Raw genomic sequence first — 14,165 nt, forward strand, 5'->3', positions numbered from 1 at the left:
AATGCTGGAATTAATATATATATATATATTTTAATATATTTTATTGATTTTTTACAGAGAGGAAGGGAGAGAGATAGAGAGTTAGAAACATCGATGAGAGAGAAACATCGATCAGCTGCCTCCCGCACATCTCCCACTGGGGATATGCCCGCAACCCAGGCACACGCCCTTGACCGGAATCGAACCTGGGACCTTTCAGTCCGCAGGCCGACGCTCTATCCACTGAGCCAAACCGGTTTCAGCTGGAATTAATATTTTTGTTTTAATAATTATATATTTCATTTCTAGAGGTAATATTTGTTTCCTTTACAAATTTATTACTCTTTACTCATTTTTCAGGCATCTCTTTTTTATGGAAACATATTGAGCGTAATTATTTTATACTGTTTCTGATCATTCCAATATCAGAAGGTTTTATAGGTCTGGTTCTGCTTCCTGTTGTTTCTGCTGACTCTTGCTCACAATGCCTTGCTTTCTTATATACTAGAATATATTCAGTGAATTTTGACTGAATTGCTCATCATCCTTGAGACACTTATCTAAGTAAATTCAATGAAGCCTGGAAGTGGGTTTCAAGGCTTGGGAACAGCATCAGCTGGGAAGAAGCATTTTAAACTTTTACAATTTTGTCTTAAGGCTTTCTGAACCACCCAGACATATGAATTTGGTTTGCAATCCCAAGTGTATAAATTTTTAGATTCCCCCTCCCCTTCCATTCAGGTTCAAATCAGTTTATTTTACAGTTCTTGGAGTGGGGGGTGGGGGTGGGGGTTGAGCTGATGGAAAGTGTGGTTTATTTTTCATTCATCCTCACCTTGAGACCCCTTTTGGGATTCAGAGTTTAATGGGGGAGGGAGCAGTTTTATTATTAGATTAGCTTCCTTAGCAGGTCAAGGCTTTGAGAGACCCAGCCATGAAAGGACTTGAAAATTAAAGCTTAAGGCCCAGTTGGTGCTGCTCAGTGGTTGAGCATCAACCCATGAACCAAGAGGTCCCTGGTTCAATTCCTGATCAGGGCACATGCCTGATCAGGTTGCAGGCTCGATCCCTAGTTTGGGGTGTGCAGGAGGCAGCCGATCAATGTATCTCTCTCATAGATGTTTCTATCTCTCTATCTCTCTCCCCTCCTCTCTCTCTAAAATCAATAACAACATATTTTTTAAAAAAAAGAATAAAGAAAATTGAAGCTTAAGTTCACCCAGTTTAGATTTTCCCCCCAAGGCATGGCTACCTTTAGTATTCTGCTGATATCCCTGGGCTCCCTCCTTCACTTATTCTTGACCTGGTTACTTTTCTTTCTTATTAGATCAGACGTAGATCCAATAAGAAATTATTACTTACTTATTTTTTAAAATATACATATATATTTTTAAAATATATTTTTATTGATTGCAGAGAGAAAGGGAGACGGAGAGATAGAAACATCAATGATGACAGCGTATCATTGATCGGCTGCATCCTGCACGCCCCTCACTGGGGATCGAGCCCACAAACCCGGGCATGCGCCCTTGACCAGAATTGAACCTGGGACCCTTCAGTCCACAGGCCGACACTCTAGCCACTGAGCCAAACCAGCTAGGGCTGTGTAGTGGTTTTTAGAGGAACTAGGCATCTGGTATACCAGGCTGTCAGAGCTGGGCTCTATATGGGCCTATGTACTACTGTTTTCAGAGCCCCCAGTCCCAGAGTTGGCTCCCCATCTAAAGCATCCATGGCTATAGCCACACCACCTGCAGCCTCAGCAGGCCAGCCACTCACCCTTGGACGCGGACGGTGTGGGAGTGCTCCGTGCCACAACCCGGCGGGCCATGAGGTGGGTCGATGGAGACTGAGAGGCCACGTTTGCCATGAGCTGTGGCTGGGATGGAGACTAGGGTGACGGTGTGGGGCAGGTGAGAGCCGGGGGAGTCGGGCAGGATCTGCTCGATGACGGGGGTCACCACAGTCTGGTAGTAGCAGTGCCCGCTGCAAGAGTCACAGGCAGTAGGGACCCAAAGAGTGGGAAGGAAAGAGCATCAGTGATCACCAGCATCTCTTCACCCCCAAGTCCCAGTTCCACCACCCTGACTGCTTCCCATGGGAGGAGGAGGATCTTAGCTGCCTGATGGGACTGAGAGCAGAAACTGAGCACGTGCAGCCCTGCCTGTGCTCCTCTTTGATGCTCATTCTGGCTTTGCCTACTCGCTTGTCGCGGTATAAGCTGACCAGAAAGAGGCCTGGGGTTAAGTCCAGTTCAGGAGTAAGTCATTAAATGTCCATTGGGATCAAGCCATGCTGCCCTTGAGTCCAGTTTTATCAGTGTTACGTAATAAAAAATTTCTCTGGTCTTTGTCCCTGGTTTCTGGGAAAGAGACTCTAAAGCAGTGGTTCTCAACCTTCCTAATGCCGCGACCCTTTAATACAGTTCCTCATGTTGTGGTGACCCCCAATTTCATTGTTACAAATTGAACATAATTAAAGCATAGTGATTAATCACAAAAACAATATGTAATTATATATGTGTTTTCCGATGGTCTTAGGCAACCTGACCCCTGTGAAAGGGTCGTTCGACCCCCAAAGGGGTCGTGACCCACAGGTTGAGAACAGCCGCTCTAAAGCCTTGGAATAAGAGTCTTTGTTTTTCCTGAGTCCCTCAGACCACACCCCAGTTTATGTTAACAAGATGATTCAGGATGGGGGCTAGTCGCCAAAAAGACCAGCCTTGTGATTAAAAAGTTGGTGCTTTGACCCAGTTCAACCTCTGAGAAGGGGAGGGAGTCTGGAGACTGAGTTCAAGCACGTGTCCAATGATTCTATGCAGTCTGCCTACATAATGAAACGTCAGTAAAACTCTGGTGATGCTGCGGTGGGGAGTGGGGGTCACACGTCCTGCTCCCATTGGGGGGAATGCACAGAACCTTTGCTTTCTGGACCCTCCTGGGCCTTCCCCTTTGCGTTACTTCATCTGGCTGGGTTCTGATTCATTTGTATCCTTTATAAAAAACTGAATCCTAACTATAGGACTTTCCTGAGTTCTGTGAGTCATTTAGTGAGTTATCAAACCTGAGGGGGTTGTGGGAATTCCTGATCTGTCACCAGCTGGTCTGAAGTGGGAGTGGCCTAGGGACCCCTCAACTTGTCTGAAGTGAAGGTGGTCTTGTTGTGTGAGGACTGGGCCCTAAACTTGGAGGGTCAGTGGTCGGTGCCAGTAATACAATAAGAAATCTGAGGCTTTCTCAGTGTGACTCTCATGTCATATTTCCCAGTCACTCCTACGAAGCACATTTATTAATACTGCCCCACATGGGTAGGGAAAGGGCCCTGGTATGGGAGACCTGTGCTACAGGTGGGCACGGCAGACTTGGACAGGGGCCAGGGCACTCACCAGTACAGCTTGGAGTGTTCCACCAGCGTGTAGGTGTCCCCGTCACCAATGAAGGTCCCACACGTAAGGCAGATGAAGCACTCGGGGTGGTACTTCAGCTCCCCCGCCACCTAGAAGCGGGGTGGGGGAACAACCCAACTTAGTAACCCCTTCAGCTCCCCTATCTCCTCCCCTCAACCTTCTCTTAGAAGGGCAACCCCAAACAAACCTTGAGGGTCTGGTTGGCCAGCTGCCGAGCTCCTGGACAGAGCTGGCTCTACTAGTAAAGGTAGGGGCCTGAGGGATACAGACAGACAAACAGGCTAAGAAGGCATGGGGGGAATTAGAGAACCAGTGAAAAGAAGAGCGAGAGAGATGATGGGAGAGAGATCTCAAGCAGGGAAACCTGTGTGGACACGGACGGACACACACATACAGAGCAGGTGAGACATGCGAGTGGGGCAGGGGGTGCTCACCATGACCAGCCCCTTGGTGATGTGTTCCGAGCATCCGTGGCAAGATTCGCCATAACGGGCCCAATAGTCTTTCTTGCAGAAGAGCTGCCCATCTTTCTCATAGTACTGGTGTGAGAGGGGCGCGCTGCATTCACAACACCTGGATGGAAGAGGAGCCGGGCTTAGCCTGGCCACGCCAACCCTCTCCCACAGCTGGGTCTGGTCACAGTCTATAGCAGGGGTGGGCAAACTTTTTGACTCGAGGGCCACAATGGGTTCTTAAACTGGACCGGAGGGCCGAAACAAAAGCATGGCTGGAGTATTTGTGTGAACTAATATAAATTCAAAGTAAACATCATTACATAAAAGGGTACGGTCTTTTTTTTTTTTTTAGTTTTATTCATTTCAAACGGGCCGTAGTTTGCCCACGGCTGGTCTATAGGCACCTTTGTGAGAATTGCAAAAAGGTATGCCCTCTGGGCAGCGACAGCCTGCACTAGAGCACAGGCCTTACCAAGTGGAGTCAGGGATGGATTCAGCCCCCTTGGCCAGAAGTCTCTGTGCAGTACACAGCCTGCACAGCCACCCAGAGCAGTTCTGCACCCCAAGTATCTGGCTACAGTGCTGCTCATCGGAGCACCTTCCCTTGTCATGTAAGAAAGATGGCCCAGAGAGGGCAAGCGACTAGCTCTTGGTCATGGAGAGCGTAATGGAACCAGGGAGCCCAGGACTGAGTTGGGGATCCTAACAAACCATGAGCCCACTCCTCTAGACGCTTCCTCTCCCTCTCCTCTGCCCCCACCCAAGCAATTCGGAGGCAGCTCGAGCCAACTGACATACATAAAAGTGACCTGGTGGAGCTGTGAAGATCTACTAAGCTAGCACCTTCCCACTGTCTTGGTTAAATTTACTTAATCCTCACAGGCCACCATGAGGCAGGCATGGGCATTCTCATTTTAGAGAAAGCAGATGAGCTTCAGAGCATCGGAACTGCTCGTCACACAAAGCTACTCCGGGTTCCACTACGGTGTGAGGCAGGAGTTCAGCTCAGCAGAGACCAGGCAGGCTCAGTTTAGACAGAGGATCTGCTGGTTTCCTAGACCTGTCAGGCCTACAGGTGCTGCCAGTCACAAGGGGAATTAAAGGGCCCTCCCTCCACTTCAACCAGAGCCCTAGGCCCCACACCTCCCTTCAGAAGAGCAGTCCTGGTGTATGGAGGATCATCAGGGCCACAACCCCCCTGCCCCATCACCAGGGGCTCCTAGGGAAGCCAGGCTGGTGGAGCTCCTGAAGAGCAGATGGGGAGGAATGAAGTTCTAGCTTCTTGGTGTCATCCCACAGGCCTGGAGCTAAACTTCTTGCCACCCAAGTGTCTGTCCCAGTGGAGTAGGCACCCACAGCCCAGCTAAATCAGGAGGAGCAAATGCAGAAACGTGGATCCCAGTGAGCCCTCAGGGGCATGTTTTCAAAAGACTGACCCGGGTACTAGGGGCCAGGGGACACACATGCAGAGAATCCATCCAGTCTGGCTGTTTGCCTCTCTGGGTGATGGGCCAAGGTCACACAGGTACTGAAGGACCAGGCTCTGAGCTTATGGCTCAGCAGGGAAACAATTCAGGAGAGAGGGGGCAGGAAAGACTGGGTCCTGAGTGAGACAGCCCCGTCCCCAGGGAACCCTCCTCTCTACATAGTCTGCTTTCATCGACTGCTCCTTAACTAGGGAACTGGGGGTGAAGAGGGAGAGGGCAGCAGCCAAGAGTACTGGTGGGACACTGTCCCTTTAAGGATCCAGCCAGTTCTCCATTGTCCGGGAGCCCGAGGGAGGGGTGATTGGTGGGGAGAGGTCAGGGCAGGAAAGGCACAAAATGCCTGGATTCAGAAACAGGGTGGGGAGTGAGATGCGCCCAGAATGGGGGTCTGAAGCCATTTCCCTAAGAGAGAGGAGTGGGGAGGGAGGGACTCGGGAGACCTCCCTGGGACACGAGAGGAGGCAGCGGAGGCAGCGGAAGCAGCATCTGGACTAGAGCCATGACGTCATCCGCACCCCCACCCCTTCCTGCCCTGGGCCCCGCAGGGGGCGGGCATCTCACTGCGGAAGGGGTAGCGGGGGAGGCGGAAGGGGTGGGGGGGGAGGTGCTGGAGAAGCGGGTTCTGCAAAGAGGCGGTGCAGACACTGCACCATGACCGTGGGGAGGCCCCCCACGCTCTGCGCTGATCAGTGATTCACTTCACCCTGCCGCGAGCAGGCACATCACGACGTAACACGAGTGTCACCACAGGCGTCTCCCCCTCACTGCCAGGCTGCCAGGATTCAGGAAGTGGGGGCTGCCTGACTTCGGGTGGGTGGGTTGGTCAGGGGCTCTTCTCCCTCCTGCAAACTCCTACTCCTTCACAAACTCCTACGTAGCAGCCCTGGAAGACCCGGCCACGCGACTACGGCCTCGCTGACATCCAAGGGCTCTGTAAGGGTAATCCCAACCTGGTCACCACTTCCGTGAAACCTGCTCAGAGGCCTGGTTAGGTGCCCCCCTACCCCAGCCTGCACAGCCAGCCTTTGTTGGCCCACTATTAACTGGCAGGGACACTGAGGTCCCCGGCCAGACATCCACAAACACTGAACCCCAAAGAGAACGTAAGTGGCTCCCACCAGAGAGAGACCTGCTCTATGCACTCCATCTGGAGCAGTTTCCACCCCCAGCATCCTCAGAACTGCTCCAGGGCACCCCAGCTGGGCCTCTTATCTCAGACAGGGGACAGGGGCCCTCCATCTAAGACAAGGATCTAGCCCAGGCTCACGCAGCAGCTGGGTGGCTGGCATTGTGGCCTCAGTGGACCTTTGCTCAAGGAAGGTACTCAGGAGCCCCTAACCCTGTCCATCTCTTCACCCTCAGGTCCACATCCAGCCAGGAGCCAGAGGAGGCAGGTGGGGCAGGCAGGCCTGGCTCTTAGGGGTGCCCTACATATGCCCCTGCTCCCACAAAGGATGTCAAGAGAGGAGCGCCAGGTACTAAGGGTGTACAGAGATGGCCCAGGGCCAGACAGAGAGGAAGTCCCAGAGGACAGCTGTCTGTCTGCCCCGAACAGGGTACCCCTCCCTGAGAGCAGAAGACAAAGCTAGGCTCAGCCACGGGGGAGGGCATGAGCAGGCTGGGCTGAGAGGCAGTGGCAACCTCTGCAATGACAGGTCCATCCCTCCTGAGTACACTCTACCCAGGCCACATCCCCAGACATCAGAGGTGAAGGAAGGGCAGCTGGAGGACCGGCCTCATGGAGAGACTATACCAGAAAGGCCAGAAACTCCAGCAGCGGCCTGCTTCCCCTCCACAGGCGGCCAACAGTGACCAGGAGTTTCAGTTCTCCTGCCCCACAGCCTGGACCCAGGTCGGGTTGTCCCACAGTTGCCTCCAGCCCCAGACCTTACACCAGGGACCTGCCTGAGGTATGGGGCAGGCGGGAGGGGCTTCCACTTACTTGGCCCCTCTAAAGAAGTGCCTTCTTCTCGGGGCTGAGGTCAGCATCCTTTGCCGCTCCCCACAGCTCCAGGGGCTCTGGAGGCCTACGGGAGTGCACAGGCAGGGTGGGCCGATCAGCCGCTTCCCCATCCTACTCCAGGCACTCAGGATTGGAGGCTGCAGAGGGTGGGGCTAGCGTGGCCACCAGCATGGGAGGAGAATGCAGCAATGTGGGTGCCGGAGGACTTGGTCTGAGCCCGCAACAGGAAGCAGTGGAAGGGCCTTCTGCTGGCACTCTAGTGCAGGCTGGGTGGCTGTGGCAGTCCCTCTGCCCACAGCCCAACACACCGAGAAAGGCATCCTCCATGCTCTTTGGCCTCCACTTAAAGGCAGTGAGGGCTTGGGGCTCTCTGGGGACAGGGACAAGCTCAAAGTAGCTGCTTCTTCCGGTGCTGCCCCCAAGAGAACAGAGGTCGACTTTCACGGACAATCTGTGCTCCTTGCCTGAAAGGTCCCCCAAAGAGGGGGAGGCTGCATTCTGGCTCCAGCTCCGACCGCAGTGCCAGCTGCATGCTCACCCTGCTCACCTAGCCTCCGGGGGGATGTTACCAGAGCTACAGCAGCCCCACAGCTCATGAGTGCAGGCTGCTGGGAAGGGACCTCCCAAAGGCAGCAGCTGGGCCAAAGGGAAGCCTGGACCACTCCAGGCTTGGCTATAACCTTCCAGAAGGTGGGGCTCACAAAGGGTGGGGCTCCTGGAACAGAGAAAGGGGGGGCCTGGGGTGACAATGACCTCCCAGTATTAATGCCAGAGGGCACCCTGTGTGCCCACAGGAACTCTCCCACGGCAAGGCCTCAGAGCTCATGGCACTGAGAAGCTTCCAGAGAAACCAAATAGAATCAGAGCCTTGGGCATCCCACTGAGAGCCAGATTGGCTGCCTATTAGCCATGGGGACCAGGCAAGCAGTGACTCCTGTCTGAACTGCTTTCCAACTGTCATGGGATGTGGGCACTGTTGGCATCACCAGTTTTAGGGGCTGTTCGGAGAACCACACCACAGGGTCAGAACACTCATGCAAGCCACACTATGAAACCTGTGGCTCTTACTACCTACGGGCTCTCCCCACTGTGGGAGCCTTCTCTGTGCCTGTCATGCCAGGGATAGCCCAAACATGCCTCCTTCCTACTGCCCCCACCAGGGGCTTCACCCCTCTCCTGCTTATGCAGGGCCGGGGCCCTTTAAAGCTAGGTTCCATGCATTCTGTGCCACTCCTCTACTCCTGTGGCTTCCACAGCTGTACTCATGGCCCTTCCCCATGTCTGCCAAAGCTCCATCTCCCTCCCCACCAGAGGTACAGAGGCCCCTGAAGTTCTTCCCCTGATTTCTCTTGGCCCCATCTTAACCACCCCCATGCCCTGTCCCCGGCCATCTCAGTGCCAGCCCTAAGCAGCTGTTCTCTCTGGCCCTCTCACCTTTGACTGGCCTCAGACCACCTCAGCCAGATCTGGGCAGGGCACTGCCACCCTGGATAGTCCACCACGCCTCTAATTCAACAGGGACAGGGCACAGCTCATCACTAACCCAGCCCCTGACTCCACCAGAGCCAAGAGACCACCACCCTCCCCAGCACCAGGGTAAAAACCAGACCACTTTAAATTCAGCGCCTGCCATTCACCAGCCCCCAGCCCCAACCCAAGGCCCCTCACCTCTTCAACTCTGCAGTGATTTGGAATGAGACAGACATAGATTCAAGTCCCAGCTCTAGCTGTTGCAACTTTCAGTGAGTTACTTGATTTTTCTGAGCCTCCATTCCTCACATACAGGCTGGGCAAATAATGGTACTTCATTCAAACCTTATGTTGAAGGTTTAATGAAGTGACATTAAAAGAGTGCTCAGTAAGTGGTGACTAATATGACTAAAACTTGCCATACATTGGCCCTTCTATATCTCCAATTCTCTCCACTCCTCGTCACTGTCTTTTTTTTTTTTTATATTTTATTGATTTTTTACAGAGAGGAAGGGAGAGAGATAGAGAGTTAGAAACATTGATGAGAGAGAAACATCGATCAGCTGCCTCCTGCACATCTCCTACTGGGGATATGCCCGCAACCCAGGTACATGCCCTTGACCGGAATCGAACCTGGGACCTTTCAGTCCGCAGGCCGATGCTCTATCCACTGAGCCAAACCGGTTTCGGCCTCGTCACTGTCTTAAATCAGGCCTCAAGACCCCTGAACTACTGTGACGGTCCATTCTCTGCCAAGTTACCATCTGCACTGGGACGGCACTTTTCAATAGCATTCTGCCCACGTCCCTCCCTTGCTGTCTGCGTTCTGAATCCCCCTGCTGGCTCCCTATGACCCTCAGAAGGTGTTTATCTTGGTGTTCAGGGCCCTTCACAAATCAATCACAAGTCTGCCTCCTCACTGCTTCCCTCCACTCAGTCTATGCCAACCAAATGAGCTGTTCCCGTTCCCTCAACTGCCCACGCCGTCCCACCTCCCTGTCTCAGTGCCTGTGGTTTCCTCTGCCTACTGAGAATCCCTTGCTGCCCTGAAGACCTCCTTCTGAACACCTGCCTGGGAACAGGCCTGGTGCCTGCCTCTCTTCTGGCCTCACTAGCCAGTGGTGTGGGTGGTGGGTATTCATTTCACTCATTGGCTGCATGACTTTGGTCAAAAGAATTAACCTCTCTGTGTCTCAATTAATGGAGGACAATGCAATATCTAACTGTCCTTACACCAGTGCCTGGCCCTTACTAAACTGTAGAAAATGTTAGACATTATTCTTAAAAAAGGAAAAAAAAAACTTTGTCAGAGGTTCCCACTGACTAAAATAAACTCCATCAGCTGGTGGTCGATACTCTGACCCTAGCGGGGCTTCCCAACTTCCCTTTCCCTCCTGCGCAATGCATTTCCACCTGATTGGCTGTTCACTGACCGAGCCAGGCCCTGTCACCATTCCACCCTTTGCACCTGTTGGGTCCTCTGCCTGGAATTCCTTCCCATGTGGGAAACCTCACATCCTTCGAGACTCCAACTGTGGCTCTAGAGCCAACTCTAAGGCTATGCCCGATCCCGCTTCTAATCATGGTCCTATTGGGTTGCCCATGTGCCCAGCCACAGTCCGGGCCCCTCTCTCCAACACATGGGAGTTAGTGTCTGGGCTATGCATCTTCACCACCAGCCTTTGGCCCGGTGAAGGAGGCCCAACTTGCCCTACGGCTGGGTTTGTCTCCCTTCCTCCTCTGGAGCATGCGCACCCAGAAGGCACGGGTGCACTGCTTTCCCCCTCCCTCTGCCTAGGTTGTTGCAGGGCTTGGTAATACTGGTGGAAAGACAGGTTTCTCCTCTCCTCTCCTAAAAAGTCTAGAATGACAAAACAGAGAGGCCTTCAGGGATCTCTAGACTATTTAACAGATGGGGAAACTGAGGCCAAAGACTTGCTGGAAGTCAAGAGACAGCACCAGGGGGAGTAGACAGCTCTCCCAGAATGCTTGCCTAACCACCTGTCTTTGGCAGGTCTTGCTTAGGGCACCCCACCCCTGTCCAGCCCACCTTACCTGAAGCAATCTGCGTGCCAGTCAGTGTTCAGGGCCTGGAGGTACTGGCCATCATAGATCCTCTGGCCGCAGCTTGCACACACGGGCAACTCGCTTCCTACAGGGGTGGTAAGGGAGCCAGGAACCATCCTTAGCAGAGGCCCCCGTTTGGTGCAGGACAAGCCTGCCCTGTCAACCCCACATGCACCTGCACAAATCCACACACACACACACACACACACACACACACACACACACACACACACGGCACCCAGGCTGGCCAGTCGCTGTGCCACAGGAGAAAGGAGGCAGGTTTGAGAGTCCTGCTGAGACCTTGGTGAAATTACCAAGACACTCTAGATCTCAATGTCCCTGTCTATAAACTGACTGTAAACGGAAGAGGATCAGATGTCCACTCGCCGGCAACACCATTCTTCAACTCAAGGTAAATGGGGAGTAAGAAAGCCGCAGGGTTTAGAAATAAGGCAGCGGGCGACATTCTTGTCACAACTCCTTTTCTCCCCTGCCTGCCCAGAAAAAGGAATTAAGAAGACCCTTCAAGCCCAGGTAGGGATTAGCTAGGACTAGACGGGTGCATCCTGGATTGAAGCCCCTGGGAGGGGAAGGGCAGGAAGCCCAGAGGGGCCAGCCCCCAATGAGCTTTGGCTAAGTTCTGGCCTGACCAGAGGCTGGGACTGCAGGGCTGGGCACTCCCAGACACCTGCTCCAGGGAGCCTGGCACCTCCACTAGGCATGCTTAGTCATCCTTGGAGCCTGGCATGGTTAGAACTGGGGTGGGCCCTGGAAGGTCCCCCAGGCCTGCCCTTCCTCGTTGTACGGATGGGGAGACTGAGGCCTGGAGAGGTGAAGGCTTGCTGGGTCACACAGCAGGCTCCCCGGCCACAGCCTGTGCCTCCACGAGGACCCAGGGACCCATGGCAGGGGCAGAAGGGCGATGGTGAGGTGGGCCCTTGCTCCAAGCAGGCCTTCAGGGGCCTGGCGGGCAGCCAGGTGGACGGCAGGGCTGGAGGGTCTGCCTAGTCAGGACCAGGTGGGCCTATGTGATGGGGCAGCTGAGGAAACCCTGGGAAGGAGACCCGACCCTGCTCTGGGCTGGGAGAGTTTGGGGGAGCCCGGTCTTCCTACCTAACTGCGGCGGAGTCCCAGGTCTTGAGCCCCAGTAAGGGGAAGGGGCTGGAGAGGAGGCTGGGGTTAGTCATCCTCCCGGCCAATACGAGGGAGTGCGGGCGCTCAACAAACTGCCAAGGACTCCAGAGGGCTCATCGGGGCTCTGCCCATTGGGCCCCCAACCCCCGGTAAGTTGGGGGGGGGCAACTATGCGGCCCCCACCTGTACAGGCGGGGAAACTGAGGCCCAACGGCGAGCGCCTGGCTCAAGGTCACGGAGCCAAGCAGGCGCCAGACGGCAACTCGGACTCAGGGCTGCGGCTTCCCCAGAACCGCGTTCTTCCCAGCCCGGGTTAGAGACGGGGTGCGGGGGGGGGCCGGGGCAGGCCCCGGGTGGGCAGAGCACGCGGCTGGCGGCCGGGCTGGGGGGCGGGGGGGGGGGCAGTGCCTGAGCCTCCTGCCGGGTGGTCGTCGGTCGGGGGGCAGGGGAAGGCGGGAAGAAAGGCAGGAGGGGCTCCCCCCACGCGAGGGCAGCCCACCCCGGGCGGGAGAGGGGAGACCGGGGGCGGGGGGAGCGTGTCAGGGAGGGGCCTGCGGGCTTCGGAAGGTCGAGCTCATCCCCAAGGAGGCAGGGGCGCGGCCTCGCGGCAGACCCGGCCTCCGCAGCGGCCCGGCCCGGCCCCTCCCGAGCCCCCGGCTCCCCGCAGAAGGCGCCTCCACCCGCCCGGCCCGGCCCGCACCCCGCGCACCTTCCTCTCCCATACGTTCTTCCCTCCAGGTGCAACAAAGTAGCGTCAACCTCATGCACTCGGCGGGAGGCGGGGCCCGGCGGCGCTGGGGCTGGGGGCGACCCGGGCCCCGCGAGCTGGCCCGCAGCCGCCGCCGGCCCGGGAGGCGGAGGCGGAGAGAGCGGGCCCGGCCGGGTGGGCTCCGGCTGGCGGCGCCGCGGCCGCCTCTCGGACACCGGCTCCGGCACCGGCTCCGCGCCACGGCCGCCTGGGGATGGAGCGGAGGGGCGGGCCGGGGCGGGGCCTCCGAGCTGCGGCAGGAGGCGGGGCGGGGCGGGGCGGGAGGCGGCCGAATTGCCCTGCGCGGCCCCGCCCCGCGCCCTCGCGGCGCCCCGCCCCCGCCGACTCCTCCGCCCCTTCATTCATCTTTCCCAAGCGACCTCTCCCCGCCCAGCGCCCTGGGGCGGAGAGGCGTAAACCGAGAACCGAGGCTTAGACCTGGCAGCCTAGGCGAGTTTGGAAACCCAGAGAAGGGGCCTCAGTTTCCCGGCAGGAACCCCCTTCTGACCCAAGGCAGCTGGATGGAGGCCAAGAACTGGGACTTGAGCTGGAGGAGACTTTGTGGACCTCGAGGACCGTGGTGGCCGCCTTGGGGAGGGAAGGCGATGGGCCAAGGCTCAGGCCCTCACCAGCTAGGCTGGGAGCTCAGGGAGCAGGACCTGGGGGAGGGGTGACCTTCTGCCAGACCGTGACAGATGTGCTCAGGGCTTTGCTCCTTCCGGTGCTGGAGACTTGAGGCTGGCGCCGCCCTGCCCAGGGATCAGGCGGGGGAACAGAGGAACAGGGTTTCGGCTGAGTGAAGGGGCCAGAGGAATTGGTTGGTTCCCAAAGCACAGGTGCCCAGTTCAGCACTGGAAGGGTGTAGCACCCTGCCTAGAAGTGGAGAATCCTAGAATGCCCCCTGGGGAGGAGCGACCCCCCCCCCCTCTCCCCCTAGGCCCACCCTCCCCTCCCCCTTTATCCTATTGCCCAGGAAGCTGTGAGCAGAGAGGTGGAGCCATGTGCCCAAGTGAGTAAAGGCAGAGGTACCCAGACTCTGGCTTCAGCCATCACATTTGCTAGACTTCTCTTGCCAGGGCCCTGGCCAGTGGCCTGTAAGGCCAGGCACTCACCGCTGGTGCAAAACAATTACCTTGGGAGATATTCACATCTTGATTTCTAATAATAAAGAAGCTGGGCTTTAAAAACACTGAATATTTAGACAGACACTAGTGCCCTCCCTGCCTTCTGGTCAGATGGTCCCAGAGCACTTACAGGAAAGTGTCCCAAGGAGACATGGAGGCCCTCAGAAGCTGTACAATGTTTTTGCTTGTCTCTAGGGCATATCTCAGATGAGGTCCTGGCAGGAAACAGGAGCCCTCAGTGCGGGTTATTGAGCAGAGTTTAATAAAGGAGGTTTTACAATGGATCGGGCAGGGTTAAGGGAGACAAATGAGACAGGCACCCTCTAGGGCAG

The 14,165-nt window shown here is 55.8% G+C and overlaps 1 protein-coding gene across 2 annotated transcripts in view; it reads right to left on the reverse strand.

Annotated features, from left to right (window-relative positions):
* LIMK1 (LIM domain kinase 1) overlaps positions 1-12,936 on the reverse strand; it is a 29,158-nt gene extending 16,222 nt beyond the window's left edge. The window contains exons 1-5 of one of the 2 annotated variants that reach the window (XM_059693447.1): positions 12,671-12,936; positions 10,816-10,912; positions 3,820-3,958; positions 3,365-3,474; positions 1,759-1,965 (exon numbers count right to left, since the gene is read on the reverse strand). In XM_059693447.1, the coding sequence (XP_059549430.1) occupies positions 1,759-1,965; positions 3,365-3,474; positions 3,820-3,958; positions 10,816-10,912; positions 12,671-12,725 (608 nt within the window). In that variant the 5' untranslated portion in view covers positions 12,726-12,936. Of the gene's footprint in view, positions 1-1,758; positions 1,966-3,364; positions 3,475-3,819; positions 3,959-7,269; positions 7,418-10,815; positions 10,913-12,670 lie in introns of those variants that run through there. The other variant, XM_059693448.1, reaches the window with a different exon arrangement.
* Positions 12,937-14,165: the final 1,229 nt, after the last annotated feature.

This window comes from Myotis daubentonii, chromosome 4 (assembly GCF_963259705.1).
Source record: "Myotis daubentonii chromosome 4, mMyoDau2.1, whole genome shotgun sequence".
Classification (NCBI taxonomy): Eukaryota; Metazoa; Chordata; class Mammalia; order Chiroptera; family Vespertilionidae; genus Myotis; species Myotis daubentonii.